At 54.3% G+C, this 20,458-nt stretch overlaps 3 protein-coding genes across 3 annotated transcripts in view; 2 read left to right on the forward strand and 1 right to left on the reverse strand.

Moving 5' to 3' along the window:
- Nucleotides 1-134: 134 nt before the first annotated feature.
- On the reverse strand, nucleotides 135-4,085 carry IUM83_06221 (Retrovirus-related Pol polyprotein from transposon TNT 1-94; the record flags this gene model as incomplete). Its single annotated transcript, XM_067930407.1, has 3 exons — nucleotides 135-1,514; nucleotides 1,573-3,059; nucleotides 3,506-4,085. 3 exons carry the CDS (start codon nucleotides 4,083-4,085, stop codon nucleotides 135-137), a joined length of 3,447 nt encoding a protein of 1,148 aa, XP_067800456.1.
- Nucleotides 4,086-4,770: 685 nt separating this feature from the next.
- On the forward strand, nucleotides 4,771-5,661 carry IUM83_06222 (Integrase catalytic core protein; the record flags this gene model as incomplete). Its single annotated transcript, XM_067930408.1, has 1 exon — nucleotides 4,771-5,661. One exon carries the CDS (start codon nucleotides 4,771-4,773, stop codon nucleotides 5,659-5,661), a length of 891 nt encoding a protein of 296 aa, XP_067800334.1.
- Nucleotides 5,662-6,319: 658 nt separating this feature from the next.
- IUM83_06223 (uncharacterized protein) overlaps nucleotides 6,320-20,458 on the forward strand; it is a gene marked incomplete at both ends in the record, with an annotated part of 38,115 nt that continues 23,976 nt past the window's right edge. Inside the window, one exon of the mRNA XM_067930409.1 lies at nucleotides 6,320-6,879. Coding sequence (XP_067800471.1) covers nucleotides 6,320-6,879 — 560 coding nt within the window. The remainder of the gene's footprint in view (nucleotides 6,880-20,458) is intronic.

Here is a 20,458-nt window from a genome sequence, read left to right on the forward strand (position 1 = left end):
ACACGCACGCACACGCACGCACACGCACGCACACGCACACGCACACGCACGCACACACAATGGCGCGCCAAGTGTGAAGCCACGCGCACGCATCACCCTTTAACACTCTCCCTTGATGCGCTGTGCCTGGCGTCTTAGTCGTCCATGCCGAGTCCAACGATAAACTGGCGGTGCTTGGGTCGTGCCAGCGCCTTGGTAAACCCGTCCGCGACCATCTCGTCTGTCGGCTTGTACTCAAGCACGATGATCTTGTCTTCCACCTTCTCGCGCAAGAAGTGACACTTCAGGTGGATGTGCTTCGTACGTGAGTGGTAAGCTGGGTTCTTGGCCAGCGCAATGCATCCTTGGTTGTCCTGGAATATTGAAGTAGCACCCACACACTCAGCCCCCACGTCCTTTAGTAGCTGACGCAGCCATACTGCCTCTTGGGTGGCATTGTATAAGGCCATATACTCTGCCTCCGTGCTCGATGTTGCCACTGTCGGTTGCCGCTTCGACTTCCACGAAATCGCACTCCCATTCAGGAAAAACACGTAGCCTGTAGTCGAGCGCCGAGTGTCCAGATCGCCTGCCCAGTTCGCATCCGCGTAGCCGAACAACTCTCCCTTGGTCCGGCCGTTGAACACAAGCCCCAAGTCTTGAGTCGTCTTCAAATACTTTAAAATCCTTTTTGCGGCCACCCAATGAGACTTGTTGTAGTACTCGCAAAACTTGGCCACTTCACCCACAGCTTGAGCAATGTCCGGACGGGTGCAAGTTGCGAGGTACATTAAAGCCCCCACCAACTCGCGGTACGGGTACTTAGGCGCGAAAACTTCGTCCTCCGAGGGTTTCACCAGTTTCGAGTTGCTATCCGCTGGTGTGTGCACTGCCTTGCAGTTTTCTACACCGAACTTTTCTGCGAGTCGCTGAATATACGCTCGTTGGTTCATGATAATGACCTTGCTCTCACGGTCGCGGTGGATCTCGATGCCGAGACAGTACTTTAGCTCACCGAGCTCCTTAATGCTGAACTCACGCTTCAGCGCCTCCTTGATCCCAGTAATATCTGCTTTCGTCTTGCTGAAGATCATGAGGTCGTCCACATAGACGACAATAATGCTGAACTTTGAGCCAGAACGCCGAACGTACACACACGGATCCGCCGCCGATCGACAAAAGCCTTGGCTTTCCAAGTGCTTATTCAGCTTGCTGTTCCATTGACGCGCCGCTTGCTTCGTGCCGTAAAGTGCTTGCATCAGCAAACACTTCTTAGTCGGGTTGCTTTGGTCCTCGAAACCATCTGGCTGGTCCATATAGAGTTCCTCGTCCACGTCACCGTATAGAAACGCGGTGTCAACATCCACGTTTTCAGCCTCCATGTCTTCCTCTGCAGCAATTGCCACAACCATGTTGATGGACTCCTTGCGTGCTACAGGAGCGAACGTCTCCGTGTAGTCAACTCCTGGGCGTTGTGTGAAGCCCTTTGCCACCAAACGAGCCTTGAACTTGATAATTTTCCCGCTCGGGTCTCGCTTGATGCGGAAAACCCACTTGCACCCGATTGCCTTTTTTGTCTGATGGCATATCCACCAAAGTCCAGGTGCGGTGATCCTCAAGCGACTTCATCTCGCTTTCCATGGCACGCAGCCACTCGTCCTTGTACTTGCTGCGCATAACTTCGTCGTATGAAACAGCACGCTCGCCGTCGTCGTCTTCAGTAAGTAGACAGTAGAGGGAATCGAACTCACCCTCAAAATCGTCCAAGTTGAACTCACCACGTCGAGTCCCGGGGTACTCGTCCTGGTAGCGCACAACTCCACGCCTTTTGCGTGCCGGACGCACCATCCACTCCTCCTCGCCATCTCTCCCCGGAGTGCTAGAGCCACGCGTCGGCACAGAGTCAGTCGGCCCGCTGTGATTATCAGGTTCCCGGCGTGGGTGAGTTGGGGGTGTGCGGAAACCTTCCTCAACGCTGGGTTCTTCCGTGCGCTCCTCTTCTTCGTCGTTGCCGATGATATCGATCACCTCCTGGCTGCCCTCCTTACGCGCCGTAGCGAGTGGGGCTTCAGCAAACGTCACACTCCTTGAAATCACGATTGATCCGTTAGTTGGATCCAGCAGTCGATATGCTTTGTGCTGTTTGGCGTAGCCGAGGAAAACGCACTTGATACCCGAGTCATCCAGCTTTTTGCGTTTTTGCTTGGTCACATGGGCATAGCACTCGGTCCCAAAAACGCGCATGTGCTCCAGACGTGGCTCCCTTTTGTAAACCAGTTGGAACGGACTTGAGTGTGGGTTTGAAGTGTTAGGCAACACGTTCCGAATGTCTGCTGCAGTCATCATAGCCTCACACCAGTACGACTTGTCAATCCCGCTCTCTTTCAGCATGCAGCGTGTCATTTCGACCAGAGTACGGTTCATTCGCTCTGCCATACCGTTTTGCTGCGGGTTGTATGGTACCGTAAACTCCTGCTTGACCATCTTGTCGTCGCAAAGAGTCTCCATTGCTGCGTTGCAATACTCACCACCATTATCACTGCGTAACACCTTAACCTTGATGCCCGCGCTTGTTTCTGCCTCTTTGAGAAATTTCTTGAACGCCTCACACACTTCGCTCTTCTTGCGCAGTGGATAGATCGTCACAAAACGGCTTTTCATCAAAATAAAGCTCATAATATACTTGTAGCCCGACTTGGATGCGGGGGTGACAGGCCCCAACACATCAGAGCACACGGTGGTGTCATTGCGTGCACTCTCCCTGGCTTCGAGCTCCTTCTCGGTTGAACTGAATGGCTTGCGTGCTTGTTTCGCAGTCGCGCATACACCACACACGGTTCCAGGTGCAACTTGCGCACCACTGAGTTTTCCGTCCTTAACCATGGAGTTCAACGTGCTGAAAGACACGTGACCGAGTCGCCGATGCCACAGACCAACGTCGTTTTCAGCCACATGACACTCCTCACCACCATCAGTGTTGAGGTACATCAGCTTGCCTTGCTTCCTACCCGTCGCCACAACTTGGCTGCCGCGTTTCACAACGCACCGCTCGCTGTCCATAGTCACGGTCATACCGCGTGCTGTTGCAGCCGTCAGAGAGAACAGGTTCTTGTTTAAGTCTTCAACATGCAACGTGTTTTCCAGCCGCGCGTTTATCCACGAACTTCCAGTCCAGACACGCAAAACAACTGTTCCAAAGCCGAGAATCTTCAAGTTCGCACTGTTCTTTGCGCTCAATATGCTGCGCGCAGTCTTTATAGCCGAGTACTCGTGAAAGGCGTCGCGTGTCTTGCACATGTGTGCCGAAGCACCACTATCCATCACCCAGCTCTCGCTCGCAAAGCGTCGGTCGCGTTAAACGCAACGTTTGACTGGTCTTGGATACTATCATCGGGACTTGCCCTAGAACGGCAATCCCTCGCGTAATGGCCCATCTTGCCACAGTTGAAACACGCTCCGGAGAATCCCTTCTTGCGTCCCCCGCGTGTGTTCTTCTTCTTCTGTTGCTGCTTTCCATTGCCCTTACCGGCAAGAAGCGCGGTCGCCTCTTCGACGCGCGTCGAGTCCTTTTGACGCACTTCTTCCGCAATCAGCTTGCTCACGAGGTCTGCAAGCTTGAAATCGCTCACTGACATGCGAAATGCTTGAACCAGGCTCTCGTAGCTCGATGGTAGACTCCGCAACATCGTCGCACAGACGTCTTCTTCGCTCGGTTCACACCCCGCGTTCTTCATATCCATCACGAGCTTCTCTAACTCCGTTACGTGATTGCTGACGGAGGATGCTGTAAACTTGAACGCCGAGAACTTCTCTTTGAGCCACAGTCGGTTCGCCATGTCTTGAGTCTTGTGGAACGTTTTCAATGTGTCCCACGCTTCCTTCGCAGTCTTGGACGTCACCACGTGCATCAACTGCGAGTCGTTGAGGTTGAGCACAATCGCCGCGTGCGCTTGCTGCTCCTTCGCCGAGGCCACCTCGGCTTCTCCGCTGACCGCATCCCACAATCCCTTGGACATGAGGTACATCTTCATGTTGTAGCTCCACAGCGAGTAGTTCGAGCCGTCGAAAGGCTCGACTTTGAACTTGGTGTCGGTACTTGGGCTCATAACCAAAAGGAAGTTGGACTACGAGCTGTAAAGCTTGAAACACTTAAAGACGGCTTCGGGCCGAGATTGCAAAACCAAAAGTAAGATTGATTGAGTGAGTTTTAGCTTCTAGCCTGCCTACTATGCTCTCTTGTTGGCAAAAAGAAAAGCAAACATCTGTGGGAATCGAACCCACGACCTTCGAGTCAAAGACCCGGTACTAACCCACTAAGCAATACAGACTTGTGCAAAGTCATGGACTCCCTACTCCTACATATGCAAATACTATGCACCCACCCGCGCATCCACGCAGCTTGAACATCCAGACGCGCTCCCACGCGCTCGTCCTCATGCACACGCAGCCTGCGCGTCTCATCTTGAGCATTGGACGCCGCCACAAAGCCTCGCACACGCGCACACACACACGCACGCACACGCACACGCACGCACACGCACACGCACACGCACGCACACACACGCACACGCACACGCACGCACACACAATGGCGCGCCAAGTGTGAAGCCACGCGCACGCATCACCCTTTAACACTGGCGTGCAAGTGCGAATGCTGTGGAAGCAAGTGACAGCGCGGAGCCGAAGACGTTTCAAGAAGCTGTGAACGGACCAGACCAAGTCCAGTGGCGCAAGGCAATTCGCGCCGAACTCAAGTCAATGCGGCTGTGAGATGTTTTCCGCGCCGCCAAACTGCCCAACAACCAGCGCGCAGTCGGAACCAAGTGGGTGTACAAGATCAAGTGCAACGCGGACGGATCGATCGAGAAGTTCAAGGCTCGGCTCGTCGCGAAAGGTTTCGTGCAGAAGTATGGCATCGACTACACCGAGACGTTTTCGCCCGTCGTCAAGTACGTCACGCTGCGAATGATCATTGCGGTTGCCAAGTACTTCGGATGGCCGATGGACCAGCTCGACGTGGTGACTGCGTTCCTGTACGGCTTGATGAAGGAGAAGGTGTTCTGCAGCATGCCTGAAGGCGTGGAACTGGACGACGGTTTCGACTGCGTGGAACTGCTCAAGGCGATTTACGGACTCAAGCAAGCTTCGCGAGTTTGGAACGAGACCTTCGACGAGTACGTGCGCTCCATCGGTTTTCGCGTGTCAAACTACGACCCTTGCCTCTACATCAAGGTCGTCGACGGCGAATGCGTTCTGTTGCTGGTTTACGGGGACTACGTCTTGGTGACCGGAAGCTCAGCTGATATGATCGCGGAAGCCAAGCGCCAACTCAAGTCGCGGTTCGAGATGACCGACAGTGGCAAGTGCTCCTTCATCCTCGGGATCGAGGTGGTCGACAACGCGGATGGCAGTGTTACGCTGAGCCAAGCTCGCTACGTCAACGACATCCTGGAGCGCTTCGGCATGCAAGACTGCAAACCCGCTGCAAGTCCGGTCGACATCAGCATGAAGCTAGTCTCAAGCGACGCCATGACCAAGTTGGATGCGCCATTTCGCGAGGCTGTCGGTGCACTCATGCACTTGATGACATCGACTCGCCCGGACATTGCGTTCGCAGTTGGCTACGTGTCACGCTTCATGGAGAATCTGCAAGTCGAGCACTGGATTGTTGCAGGGTACTGAACCTTGGTACACTGTACCAGGTCCGAGGTACCCGAACCGGTTAACCGAACCGGTCCAATACGACCACACGTTGATTAGACGAGTAGGTTGATTGGACGAGCAGTGTAAAATGATGGTTGATTAGACGCACTAGTTGATAGGACGCACGGCCGCGTGTCTTTAGCACTAGCCTAGGGTGTAAGCTCCAACAATCCAATCACTTCTGAATTTCGATTCTGTTGAGTCTGGGGCTCGACGGCCTGGCGCCGGTGCTGTGCCAGCCCCGCGGAATGCTAGGTGCGGTTCGGAAACCGCTGGGCTTCCCGGGATGGGTACGCAAGCACCGGGCCAGACATAATAAGATTAGGTATATTTAGTTTAAGTATACGAAGGCAAGTGTCGATGTAGTCTACGGTACTACGCTAATGGCTGGTATGGAGCCATTAGGGTTAGGGAGACTGCCTCCTCTCTTTTGATACAGAGGCAGGATTTGTGCGATGAGGAACGGAAGCAGCGGATCGGAAGCGAGGACGGTGTCCCCACTTCCGCTTTTGCTTCGGACTGAGCACGTCTGATAGATAGCATTAGAATAGCGGTAAAGTGGCTAATAAGGACAATTGGCAAACAAAACAAAAGCGTTCTTTCACTTTAACATTTCAAGTTAAGAGTACAAGTGATCATGAGCAACAACGCGAGCAACCCGTTCGACCGTCTCGTCTTTCCGAGCGACACCAAACAGTTCGGGGTGTGGAAGGACCTGATCGTTGGGCACCTTCGCCAGAAGAGTGCGGCTATGCGACGTGAAGCGCTAGTAAAGGGCCTGGTAGAGCCAGCGTTCGCTTACGAGGATTTGCTGCGGACAAGCTGCGAGATTCCCCGTCCGATGGACACGGACGATGCGGAAGCGCAGAGGACATACAAGTGGCAGCTGGCAAATCTCAGCGAGCAAGACACATACATTAGGTCGCTGCTCAACCAGACGCTGCCCAGGTCGTACATGGAGTCGCTGCGCGTCTCGTTCAATGACGAAAGTCTGCCTGTTGCATGGAAGCGACTCGAGACTGTGTTCGGTCAGTCGAATGCGCAAGGGATGGCCGCAATGATTGCGAGGTTTGACGAGGCTCTGGCAATGGATTTTGCGTCAGTGGGCGAGCTCATCTTGCGTGTCAAGGAGGCGCGTAATCGGATCAATCGTCAATCGCGCGAGGCACTGGACGGCGTGACGATGATTCCGAACCAGTACGCGGCGATGAAGGTTCTGGCTTTGTTCCCAAGCCAGTACTGGGGAAACCAGGTGGATTACACCAACGGCGGGTTCCATCTGGACAAGGTTGAAGCATTGCTGCGCAATGTCTTCATGAACAAGAGCCGCCGCGAAATTGAGGCTATGCAAGCGGTGGTTGTGCCCGCAAATCATGTGAGGGCGTCGCAGCATCTGGGCAAGCGCAAGGCGCGTGTTGTTGAGCGGAAACGCGAAGACGAGTGCTTCTATTGTGAAGGGCGCTACAACCGGGACGGTCTCGCGCACATGAAACGTGACTGCCCCGCGATGAAAAAGGACAGAAGCTTGGGCGTGTATCGCACCAACATCTTCAAGAGCCCCACGCTGCAGAAGCCAGTGCCGGTCGCTCACGTGAAGGGGTCAAAAGCGGCCGCCAAGAAAAAGGCCAAGGCGGCGCGCGTCGAAATTCCAGTCGATGCTGCGATGATTCGGCAAATCAAGAGGGCCAAGAAGGTTGCGGTCGCTCAAGTGACAAGCGATGTGCAAGAGCCACGACACAGCGATACGCTGACACCGGAGCAAGCCAAGGCGGATGTTGATGCGCTGATGGCTTCGCCACCGCTGACACCTGGGTCACCAGTCGTTTCGGATACGCCGATGAGTGACGACGACGACGTGGCGGACTTTGAGCCAACGATCGTTCCGGCACTTGCTGGAAAGGTCTCGGAGGCTTCCGGCAACATCGAAGTGGCGGCGAAAGCCATTGAAGAGGCGGTAAGAGATTTGTACCCTGACTTGTTAGAACGAAATGTAATTAACATCACCGGTTATGATTGGGTGCTAGATTCAGGCTGCGGTTATGGACTAACCGCCGATGCAACGCTGTTTTTGAGCAAACGGCCGAGCCAAGAGTTTAGGTTTACATTTGGAGAAGGGACTAAACTTAGCAATACACATGTTGGCTCCATACAGCTCTATTTGAGTAGTCCGGATGGAATTCGTCCTTTTAAGTTCAATAATATGGCTTTGGTGCCTAAAGCAAAGGCAAATATACTTAGTGAATATTGGCTAAAACAAACAGGCTACCAAATAGTGGAAAGTATAGACGGGAAGTACAAGTTTGTACTTTGGAAGCATAAGTTGGCATTTGTAGCCATTGCAGTAAACGGGGCTTACTATGTGCAGGCGCGCACGCTGAGAGACAGGCAATTAAACTGCTCTGCAGTAAAGGCAAAACCGATTGCACCATTAAAAGAACCAGGGTACAGACAAATAAAGACTGCTTTTAGAGAGTGGCATGTAAAATTGGGACACCTCAATAAATACAAACTAATAGAGGTAATGAGCGGAAATCTGATACCAGGACTACCGAGCTTTAGTAAAGCAGCACTGACGAAAGTGCCGTTCTTCTGCCATACATGCACCGAAATGAAAATGCGCAGAATGAGTTACAGAAATATGGTGGGATCTAGGGACGATAAACCTATCAGCACCATACACATGGATACAAATGGTCCCATGAGGACGTTAGGAGTATACGGAGTCCTAGGATCGATCAGATATTTTCTCAGTATCATTGACGACCAGACGTCGTGGCGATGGACGTTTGTCCTCCGCAAGAAAACAGAGGTTCAGATAAAGGTCAAAGAGCTGCTACTGCAGTTGGAAAGAGAGGGAAAATTCACGATTCGTCGTATAAGATCCGACGGAGGGAAGGAGTTCGTGAACGCAGCTCTGAAAACATTCTGCACTGATAAAGGAATAACGTTTCAGACCTCGAATGTGTACAGCCCAGAGGAAAATGGAGCGGCTGAGCGAGACCATCAGACTAAGATGAGTAAAGTAAGGTGTGCGCTACGTGACGCAGAAATGCCGGCTAAATGGTGGCCGGAAGCACTGAAATACATGACGTATGTGCAGAACTGCACGCCAATGAGCCGTCTAAAGAACAAAAGTCCCTATGAGTTGGTTAAAGGAGTGGGTCCAGACCCAAAGACACTCCAGGTATGGGGATGCGTGTGTTTCGCATATGTACCAGAGGTTGTACGAAAGGATAAAAAGCTATCCGCACGGGCAATCAAGTGCAGATTCCTAGGAATATCTGAGGATACTAAAGGATACCGACTGTTTGATGTTTACAACAGCAAGTTCCTAGTGTCCAGGTCGGTAACATTCGATACAGAGAACTGCTTGAGCATAATTACTCGGTCATTTGGGATAAAACCGGATCAGCTCAGCAAGGAGGAGCTAAAGGAGATCGATGTACTAGATACATTATCCAACAACGATGTGACCAATGTGTTTGTTCCTGTGATTGAACAACCGAGGGGGTCATCAGGAGCAGTGGGAGCCAAACGAAAGAAGAGAAAATCGTCAGTATCAGTGGGAGCTAAGCGCAGATCAAGCCGGATCAAAGCCATAAACGCGCAACGCCCAACCCAACAGGACGGTACACGGATCATTCCTGTGTTGTACTCGGACAACAAGTGCTTTCAAACCCACATCGATAAGGCAATTGCAGTAGATACTATTGCGAATAGGATCTCAGTTCCCAAAAGTCTCCGGGAGGCACTAACCGGAGAACACAGGACACAATGGAGAAAGGCATTGGATTTGGAGTACCAGTCACTACTCGATAATGGAACATGGAAGTTAACTCGGCTGCCTCCTGGCAAGAAGCCGTTACCATGTCATTGGGTATTAGCAGTTAAGTATAATGCTGACGGCACCATTGAGCGGTTTAAGGCTAGATTAGTTGCACAAGGAAACCATCAGGAGTATGGTGTCAACTGTGACGATGTCTATGCGCCAGTGGCACGATTCGAATCGCTTCGTCTTGTACTGGCAATTGGAACAATCCTGGATTGCCATATTCACCAGATGGATGTGAGTACAGCCTTTCTCAATGGGTCGATGGAGGGTGAACAGCAGGTGTATATGCACCAACCACCGAAGTACATGTTAGCAGGACATGCGGATTTGGTCTGTGAGCTCAAGAAAAGCATATATGGGTTGAAGCAAGCACCTAAGATTTGGTACAAGGTACTCCACAAGTTCTTCACCAACCTTGGTTTTGTCCGATGCAATAAAGAATACTGCATCTATGTCCAAAAAGTGGGAGAGAGTTGGATCATTGTAGTGGTATATGTGGACGATCTTACGATCATGTCGAAGGATATGGAACTGATCAACAAACTCAAACAGGATCTTTCGGGGAGATTTAAGATGAAAGACCTAGGAGACATCCACTATATATTGAAGATGGAGGTTAGAAGGAACAGAAAGAACAGAACCATGACAATCTCACAGCACAAGTACATTGATGAACTATTGAAAAAGTTCAATATGGGGCATTGTACAGCAGTGACTACACCGCAGCTCAGAGGAGTAGAGCTCGTTGCTGAAACGAAGATGTCAGCTCAGGAAATAGTGGCCCAAAAGTTTGACTTTAGAGGGCTAGTCGGATCACTGCAATATCTGGTAAGAGGAACAAGGCCGGACATTGCAAATGCAGTGAGAGAATTGAGTAAATTCCTTTCGTGTTACAATCAGACCCACTGGGAGGCAGCGAGGAGAGTGCTCAAATACTTGAAAGGGACGTCGACGTACGGTCTCCTTCTTGATGGAAATTCGAGAATGGTGACGTATGAAGTGTACACAGACGCAAGCTTCGCGTGTCAACCCAAAGAACGTAAGTCCGTAACTGGGTATGTGATCACTATGGCTGGAACCAGTATCTCATGGTGTAGCAGCAAACAGGCATCAGTTTCTCTATCAACTGCAGAGGCAGAACTCATTGCACTAAGCGAAGGAGCAAAAGAAAGCGAATGGCTGTGGTACCTACTGAGGGAAATGGGATTTCCGCAAGAGCAACCAGTACAGGTGTGGTGTGATAGTAAATCTGCTATTAGCACGGTCAAAAACGCAGGAAACCATAAGGCGACAAAGCATGTTCAAATTCGCTATTTGTTCACTAGAGAACTAGTAGAAGAGGGAAGATTGAATATCCATTACTGCCGTACGGATGACATGGCAGCAGATATTCTGACAAAGGCACTACCGGCAACACAGTTTGCTAAGCTCAGGGAGCTAATAGGGGTGAAAAATCTTAAGACTACTCACGACACTTAGTGGGAGTGTTGAGTCTGGGGCTCGACGGCCTGGCGCCGGTGCTGTGCCAGCCCCGCGGAATGCTAGGTGCGGTTCGGAAACCGCTGGGCTTCCCGGGATGGGTACGCAAGCACCGGGCCAGACATAATAAGATTAGGTATATTTAGTTTAAGTATACGAAGGCAAGTGTCGATGTAGTCTACGGTACTACGCTAATGGCTGGTATGGAGCCATTAGGGTTAGGGAGACTGCCTCCTCTCTTTTGATACAGAGGCAGGATTTGTGCGATGAGGAACGGAAGCAGCGGATCGGAAGCGAGGACGGTGTCCCCACTTCCGCTTTTGCTTCGGACTGAGCACGTCTGATAGATAGCATTAGAATAGCGGTAAAGTGGCTAATAAAGACAATTGGCAAACAAAACAAAAGCGTTCTTTCACTTTAACAGATTCAACCCCCCAAGTGACCTTCCTCGCCTCGCCCCAAGTCTCGGCGGTGTCTACGACCAAGTGAACCAGTGCAAGATCCCAGTACGACCTTCTTCAGGTGACGGCAGACGATTCTTGATGTAAATTGCCGTCATCGCTGCTTTCGCCCAGAACGGCTTGTCCAACCCAGGGTAGTGAAGCATGCTGCGGCCGATGGTCACGATGGTTCGGTTGGCACGTTCAGCCGTCGCGTTCGTTTGGTGCGCATACCGAACCGTGGGCTGCACTTCGATGCCGTGGTCTTCGTAGTACGCCAAGAGCGAATTGGTCGCGAACTCCTTGGCTCCGTCATGGCGCACGAACTTCACCCTGGCATCGAATTGCTTCTCCACCTTGGTGATGAATCGGCGCAAGCAGCCTTCGCTCTCCGATCTGGCTCGCAGACAGAATCCCGACATGCAGCCGCTGGCTTCGTCCGTGATGAGCAGCAAGTAGCGGCTGCCACCCAGCGACTCTTCCTCCATGGGCCCGCAGATGTCGAAGTGGAGGAACTCGAACGACTTGTACTTGCGCTTGTTCGGGTTGCTTGGGAAGGGCTTTTGCACCATTTTCCCTTGTTGGCACCCACGACATTGGCTTGACTTCTTCGACGATGTCGGCATTTTCGCACCCGTCACCATGCCACTTGAGACCATCTTCCGAAGAACGTCATTCGGCGCGTGACCCAAACGCGCATGAAGATCCACCGCGTTGACCGACGCCTTGGACACCGAATTCGCAGCGCAGCTTGGGACTCGGAGCCAGTAGAGACCGTCGATCAGGTCCGCGGAAGCCACGATTTTCTTCGACTTCTTCTGTGCGATGTGCATTTCAGCACCATCAAACACCACCTTGAACTGTCCGCTTCGGTTGATCTGCGGCACCGAACGCAGGTTCTTGTTCATGCTTGGCACGTAAAGTGCATCTTGAATGCGGATGTCGCGTTCCTTGCCGTTGGGCAAAGTGACCCGCTGCATGACCGTCCCGACTCCCATGATCTTGGCCGTGTTGCCGTTGGCGACCGTGAGTTCACCTTCGTCGCACACCTTGATGTCGACAAACTTGGTCTTGTCGTTGCAGATGTGGTGCGTGGCACCACTGTCGATCGCCCATGAGCCTTGAAACTTGTTGGTCCTGGAGACTCCACACTCCATAGAGACCGCGAACGCGACGCAGTCGTCATCGCTGTCGTCACGCCACTGGACGTTGTTCGCACCGCGACCAGACCGGCCACGTCGTGCACCTCGATTCTCTTCCTTCTGCTTGGTTCAGCACTTTTCCACGACGTGCCCCGATTTTCCGCAGTACGTGCAGTGGCGACTTTCACGCTCGGCATTGAAGGCCCTCGCAGCATCTTCAATCTTCACCTGAGCCGTCTTCTCGCCCTGCCGCTTGATGTGCTCATTCGTGAGCACCTTGATCACATCTTGAGTGCGCAGCTCTGCGTTGCTCATCTCCAAGTTGAGAACGACGTTCTCGAAAGTCTTGGGCAGACTCCTGAGCAAGCAGATCGCCACGTCTTCATCCTCCATCTTGGCGCCGATGTTGCTGAGCTTGGCGCTGATGTTGAGGACTTCATTGCAATGATGAAGCACATTGCCGCCTTCTGCCATCTCCATGCTGAAGAGCTGGCGCTTCAGGGAGATGCGTCCAGCCTTCTGCGACCCCCCGTAGAGCGAACGCAGTCGCGTCCAGGCCACCCACGCTTCCTCGCAGTCGTCGACCACATGATGGTAGTCAGCATCCATGTGGAGCAACATCAGGCCGAACGCGATGTTGCTCGACTTGACGTAGTCGTCCTTGGCCCTCGTGTCCGCGAAGCTTGGTTTCGTCTCGCGGTTCACGACGCTCCACACCGACTTGGTCAGGAACACGCCACGCATGTAGCGGTTCCACGTGACATAGTTGTCGCCGTTGAACTTGCCGATGGAGATCTTGGTGTCTTGGACAGAGGACATGGTGCTTGGGCTCATAACCTGAAGAAGGTCGTACTGGGATCTTGCACTGGTGCACTTGGTCGTAGACACCGCCGAGGCTTGGGGCGAGGCGAGGAAGGTCACTTGGGGGGTTGAATCGAAATTCAGAAGTGATTGGATTGTTGGAGCTTACACCCTAGGCTAGTGCTAAAGACACGCGGCCGTGCGTCCTATCAACTAGTGCGTCTAATCAACCATCATTCTACACTGCTCGTCCAATCAACCTACTCGTCTAATCAACGTGTGGTCGTATTGGACCGGTTCGGTTAACCGGTTCGGGTACCTCGGAACTGGTACAGTGTACCAAGGTTCAGTACCCTGCAACAGATGGAGCCTTGGTTGTCCTCGTAGATCTTGATTGCTTCATCGCTTGCCATTTCGCCGAGCTCGCGTAGAAACACCTTGAGCCACACCGCCTCCTGCGTCGCCTCTGACAGCGCCATGTACTCCGCCTCTGTAGATGACAGCGCCACCGTCCGCTGCTTCTTGCTCCTCCAGCTGATGCACCCGCCGTTCATCATGAACGCGTAGCCGCTTGTACTTCTTCTCGATTCGATGTCACCAGCCCAGTCTGCGTCCGAGTAGCCACACACAACTCCGCAGCCGTCACCCTTCGAGAACTCGATGCCATGCGTGGGCGTGGCTTGCAGATACCGGAGCACACGCTTGAGGGCTTGCCAGTGTGTGGGACACGGGTCGGCGGCGAACTGACTCAGCACGCCTACTGCAGCAGCCAGGTCCGGACGCGTCGCCACCATCAGGTACATCAACGCGCCGACAGCACTCCGATACGGCACGTTCTTCATCGTGTCTTCGTGCTTGCAGCCACCCTCGCACATGTTCTTGGTCAACTTAAGTCCTGGATCCTGCGGCGTCTTCACGGGTTTGCTGTCCTGCATGCCGAACTTGCTCAGGATCGACTTGAGAAACTTGGTCTGCCGCATCGTCACCTTGCCGGACTCCAAGTCGTTCTTGATCTCCATGCCGAGGAAGTACGTAAGCTCGCCGAGGTCTGTCATTTCGAACCGCTTGCTGAGTGCGCGCTTAGTCGACTCCATCAGCTCGTCGTCGTTGCTGGCCAGGATCAGGTCGTCCACGTAGATGACCACGAAGATCATGCTGTGTCCGTCGCGTTTCACGTAGACGCAATGGTCGGACTCGCACTTGGTGAACCCCAGCTTCAGCATGAACTCGTCGATGGTCTTGTTCCACATGCGCGGCGACTGCTTCAACCCGTACAATGACTGCTTCAGCTTGCACACGTAGTCCGGGTGGTCTTCGTCGACGTAGCCGTCCGGTTGCACCATGTAGATCTCTTCGTCCAAGCCGCCATTCAGGAATGCCGTCTTCACATCCATCTGATGCAGCTTGAGACCATACTTGGCGGCCAAACTCAGCACGGCCCGGATCGACGTGAACTTGGCCACTGGAGCGAAGGTCTCGTCGTAGTCGATGCCGTACTTCTGCGAGAACCCCTTGGCCACCAGACGCGCCTTGAACCGTTCGACCTCTCCAGCCTGGTTCTCCTTCACGCGAAACACCCATCTGTTGCCGATGGCCTTGCGTCCCTTCGGCAGTGGCACCACTTCCCACGTCTTGTTCTTGAGCAGCGAGTCGTACTCCGAGTCGCATGCTTCCTTCCACTTGGCTGCGTCGCTGGATTCCATCGCCGACTTGAACGTAGTCGGCATCTCTCCCACTGAATCCACGACGTACGCAGCCTCAAAATCTTGACTCTCTTGGGCCGCCGCAGACATCTCATCCAGCGTCGAGCGTCCATTCTGCGGCGCATATCGCTTGGCCCTCGGCACCTCCACGGCTTCTTCTAGTGACTGCGTCCGCGGGTGTCGCTTGCTGCCGGGTTCGAAGTCTTCATTCCGCGCAGCCTCATCCTCACTGCCTTCCTCATCCGATTCGGACAGAGTCTCTTCATCTGTGGCATCTTCATCGTCTTCATCTGGAAGACCAATTACCACCTCCTTCGTAGCATATTTGCGTCTCCCACTGTCGAAGACGTCTTCCATGAACTGCGCGTCGCGGCTCACCAACACGCGACCGCTCTCGATCTCTTCAAACCGATACGCTTTCTCGTGCTCCGAGTACCCCAGGAACCGGCAACGCACCGACCGGGCGTCAAACTTGGACCGCTTCGCCTTCGGGACCAGCACGTACGCGTGGCAACCAAACACCTTGAGGTTCGCCAGCAGTGGCTTCTTTCCCGTCCAAACTTGGTGCGGCGACTTGTCGTGGCTAATGGCGCGTGTCGGACACCGGTTCCGGAGGAACGTGGCTGTCACCACCGCTTCACCCCAGTAACCCTTCGACAACCCGGCATGCTCCAACATGCAGCGCGCACACTCCACCAACGTCCGGTTCATCCGTTCCGCCACGCCGTTCAGCTGTGGCGTGTACGGCGGCGTGAACTTCTGCACGATACCACGGTCGCTGCAGAACTTGGCCATCTCGCGCGAAGTGTACTCGCCACCGTTGTCGCTCCGGAGCGTTTTCACACGCTTGCCGGTCTGCGTTTCAGCCAACGCAACGAACTCAGCGAACTTGGCGGCCACCTCCGACTTGTTCCGCATCAAGTACACCACACAGAAGTGCGACTTGTCGTCGATGAACGTGACGAAGTAGCGCTTGCCACCAAACGTAGACGTCTGCATGGGGCCGCACACATCGCTGTGAACCACCTCCAGCACTTGCTTCGCACGGTTTGGAGACGACTTCATGTAGCTCACTCGCGTTTGCTTGCCGAGTGAGCATCCGTCGCACAGCTCCCACTGCTTCACCGACGTCATGTCGATGCCAGAGCCGTAACCCTTCTTGACGATGGCGTCTAGACCGCCATGGCCAATGTGACCAAGTCGAAGGTGCCAGAGGTACGACGTGGTGTCCCCTTTGCGATCCTTCGAACTTGCCACATTGGCCTCGTCAGGCATCACCGGTGTCATGCTCAGCTTGAACAGCCCTTTGCCTTCGCGAGCGCCGAGCTTGAGACCCTTCGTCTCCGTGAAGCACCCGTCGCTCTCAAACGTCACAGGCCCGACGTCCTTGGTGAATCTGCCGACGGAGAACAGGTTGCGCGACAACTTGGGAATGTGCCACACATTCGTGAGCACACCCTTCTTGACGCCGCGCGGGGTCTGCATCTTCATCACGATGTCGCCTCTCCCGATCGCTTGCACCACACCGTCGTCCGCGAGATGCACGTCCACCGGCGAGATCTTCTTGTAGTTCCTCATGAACTTCTTGGAACTGGTCATGTGCTGCGTCGCACCCGAGTCGACCAGCCACACCTCATTCGACTTGGTGGTGTTGCTCGCACCACCAACCGAGAAGAGGAAGTCGCCAGAGTCGTCCTCACTCTGCGCGACGTTCGCTCGCTGCGGCCTCTGCCGCTCCGCGTTCTCGCGGATTCGCACAGGACACTTGGCGATCCAATGTCCTTGCTCCCCACAGTAGTGGCAGGCGCTGGCCTTGTTGGCGGTCGCCTGCCGTCCCTTGCGCTTGCCGCTGTCGCTTGTCATAAACGCTTGGCCTTGACCGTGCGCGGCTCCGTCGACGCCGCCACCTTGCTCCTTGCGCTTCATGTCCTCATGCAGCAGCCGAGCCGTCACGAGTTCCCACGACAGCGAGTCGGCTCTCGACTCCAACGCCGTGATGAGGAACTGGTACGACTCGCTTAGACTCCCAAGAAGCGTGATCACCAAGTCATCCTCGCTGACCGGAGCGCCCACTGCGTCGAGCTGCTCCGCCAGAGTCTTGATCTTGTTGATGTGCTCCAGCACATCATCACCTTCCGCCATCATCGTCGTGAAGAAACGTCGACGAAGGAAGAGCTTGTTGGCCAAACGCTTCTTCTCGAAGTGTCCTTCCAGTCTTGACCATGCATCGTACGCATCCTTGGCCGACCGGACCAGCGGCAGCTGCGAATCTTCCATCGCGAGACAGATGATCGCCAGCGCCTTGCGAGACTTCCTCTTGAACGTCGTTTGGTCCAGCGTAGTGGCGCAGTGCTCCAGCTTGATCTCTCCACTTGTCACTTCCCACAGGTCTCGTTCCTCGAGCACCATCGCCATCTTGAACTTCCACGTGTGGAAGTTGGTTCCGTCGAACTTGTTGATGCGAGAGGTCGTGGTCGAGGCGGCGTCTATGGCGAAAGCGTAGTCGGAGTCTTCAGCAGGGAAAACGGGGCTTGGGCTCATAACCAAAAGGAAGGTCGTTTGAGCACTAGGCGTACGATGCATGGTCAAAACTGGAAGGACACTTCGAGAAGAAGAGTTTGGCCAACAAGCTCTTCCTTCGTCGACGTTTCTTCACGACGATGATGGCGGAAGGTGATGATGTGCTGGAGCACATCAACAAGATCAAGACTCTGGCGGAGCAGCTCGACGCAGTGGGCGCTCCGGTCAGCGAGGATGACTTGGTGATCACGCTTCTTGGGAGTCTAAGCGAGTCGTACCAGTTCCTCATCACGGCGTTGGAGTCGAGAGCCGACTCGCTGTCGTGGGAACTCGTGACGGCTCGGCTGCTGCATGAGGACATGAAGCGCAAGGAGCAAGGTGGCGGCGTCGACGGAGCCGCGCACGGTCAAGGCCAAGCGTTTATGACAAGCGACAGCGGCAAGCGCAAGGGACGGCAGGCGACCGCCAACAAGGCCAGCGCCTGCCACTACTGTGGGGAGCAAGGACATTGGATCGCCAAGTGTCCTGTGCGAATCCGCGAGAACGCGGAGCGGCAGAGGCCGCAGCGAGCGAACGTCGCGCAGAGTGAGGACGACTCTGGCGACTTCTCGGTTGGTGGTGGGAGCAACACCACCAAGTCGAATGAGGTGTGGCTGGTCGACTCGGGTGCGACGCAGCACATGACCAGTTCCAAGAAGTTCATGAGGAACTACAAGAAGATCTCGCCGGTGGACGTGCATCTCGCGGACGACGGTGGTGCAAGCGATCGGGAGAGGCGACATCGTGATGAAGATGCAGACCCGCGCGGCGTCAAGAAGGGTGTGCTCACGAATGTGGCACATTCCCAAGTTGTCGCGCAACCTGTTCTCCGTCGGCAGATTCACCAAGGACGTCGGCCTGTGACGTTCGAGAGCGACGGGTGCTTCACGGAGACGAAGGGTCTCAAGTGGAAGCTCGGCGCTCGCGAAGGCAAAGGCTGTTCAAGCTGAGCATGACACCGGTGATGCCGGACGAGGCCAATGTGGCAAGCTCGAAGGATCGCAAAGGGGACACCACGTCGTACCTCTGGCACCTTCGACTTGGTCACATTGGCCATATCTACGCCATCGTCAAGAAGGGCTACGGCTCTGGCATCGACATGACGTCGGTGAAGCAGGAGCTGTGCGACGGATGCTCACTCGGCAAGCAAACGCGAGTGAGCTACATGAAGTCGTCTCCAAACCGTGCGAAGCAAGTGCTGGAAGTGGTTCACAGCGATGTGCGGCCCCATGCAGACGTCTACGTTTGCGGCGCTACTTCGTCACGTTCATCGACGACAAGTCGCACTTCTGTGGTGTACTTGATGCGGAACAAGTCGGAGGTGGCCGCCAAGTTCGCTGAGTTCGTTGCGTTGGCTGAAACGCAGACCGGCAAGCGTGAAAACGCTCCGGAGCGACAACGGTGGCGATACACTCGCGCGAAAGGCGACTGCATCGATATCGTGCGAAGGTTCGCAATTTCTACCTCACAACTGATGACGGCTGGAAGCTCGAACGTTGGTGGAAATTAAGGCTATCGATATCAAGAACGCATGATGACTCACATTCCTGGAGACTCGGGAACTGCTCGATAACTTTCCCCAACAAATCTGCTATGAACGGAAACTGGCGATCGTACTGGGATCTTGCACTGGTTCTTGGCCGTAGACACCGCCGAGGCTTGGGGCGAGGCGAGGAAGGTCACGCGGGGGTTGAATCGAAATTCAGAAGTGATTGGATTGTTGGAGCTTTACACCTAGGCTAGTGCTAAAGACACGCGACCATGCGTCCTATCAACTAGTGCGTCTAATCAACTATTATTCTACACTACTCGTCCAATCAACCTACTCGTCTAATCAACCTGTGGTCGTATTGGACTGGTTCGTTTAACCGGTTCGGTGCCTCGGAGTTGGTACAGTGTACCAAGGTTCGTGCCCTGCAACACGCCCCCCTCAATGCGAACACGCGTGAACGCCGAGCGCAGCCGTCAAGTCCTTGTGGCGTGGTCCGGCAAAGTCCCTTGGTCATGATGTCGGCCAGCATGGTGGCAGTCTCGCAGTACTCGACGATCACTTCGCTGCGCTTGACTTCGTCGCGAGGATGTGATGGTACTTGATGTCGATGTGGTTGGCGCGGCCATGGTTGACGGGGTTCTTGGTCATCTTGATGCACGACTGGTTGTCTTCGAAAATCTTCAACTCGGTCGTGATTCCGCCTGCAGCAACCAGGATCTCGCACAGCAGCTTGCACCCACTTGCCTTCTTGAATCGCCAAACTCAGTGCGATGTACTCGGCCTCGCTTGTCGAGAGCGACACGATTGCTTCTTGGAACCCCATGAGATCGGTCCACCGCCGACTTGGAACAGGTAGCCCGACGTAGACTTGCGATCCGCTAAGATCACCAGCCCAGTCGGCATCCGAGTAACCTGAAAGTCGATGTCCTTGCCCGGCGAAAACGGATTCCGTGCGACTTGGTCCTGAAGGTAGCGGAAGATGCGCTTGACCGCAATCCAGTGCTCGACTTGCGGGTTCTCCATGAAGCGTGACACGTAGCCGACAGCGAACGCAATGTCCGGGCGAGTCGATGTCATCAAGTGCATGAGTGCACCGACAGCCTCGCGAAATGGCGCGTCCAACTTGGTCATGGCGTCGCTTGAGACCAGCTTCATGCTGATGTCGACCGGACTTGCAGCGGGTTTGCAGTCTTGCATGCCGAAGCGCTCCAGGATGTCGTTGATGTAGCGAGCTTGGCTCAGCGTAACACTGCCATCCGCGTTGTATGCCGAAGCGCTCCAGGATGTCGTTGATGTAGCGAGCTTGGCTCAGCGTAACACTGCCATCC

Source organism: Phytophthora cinnamomi, assembly GCF_018691715.1.
Source record: "Phytophthora cinnamomi strain GKB4 chromosome Unknown Contig1, whole genome shotgun sequence".
Lineage (NCBI taxonomy): Eukaryota > Oomycota > Peronosporomycetes > Peronosporales > Peronosporaceae > Phytophthora > Phytophthora cinnamomi.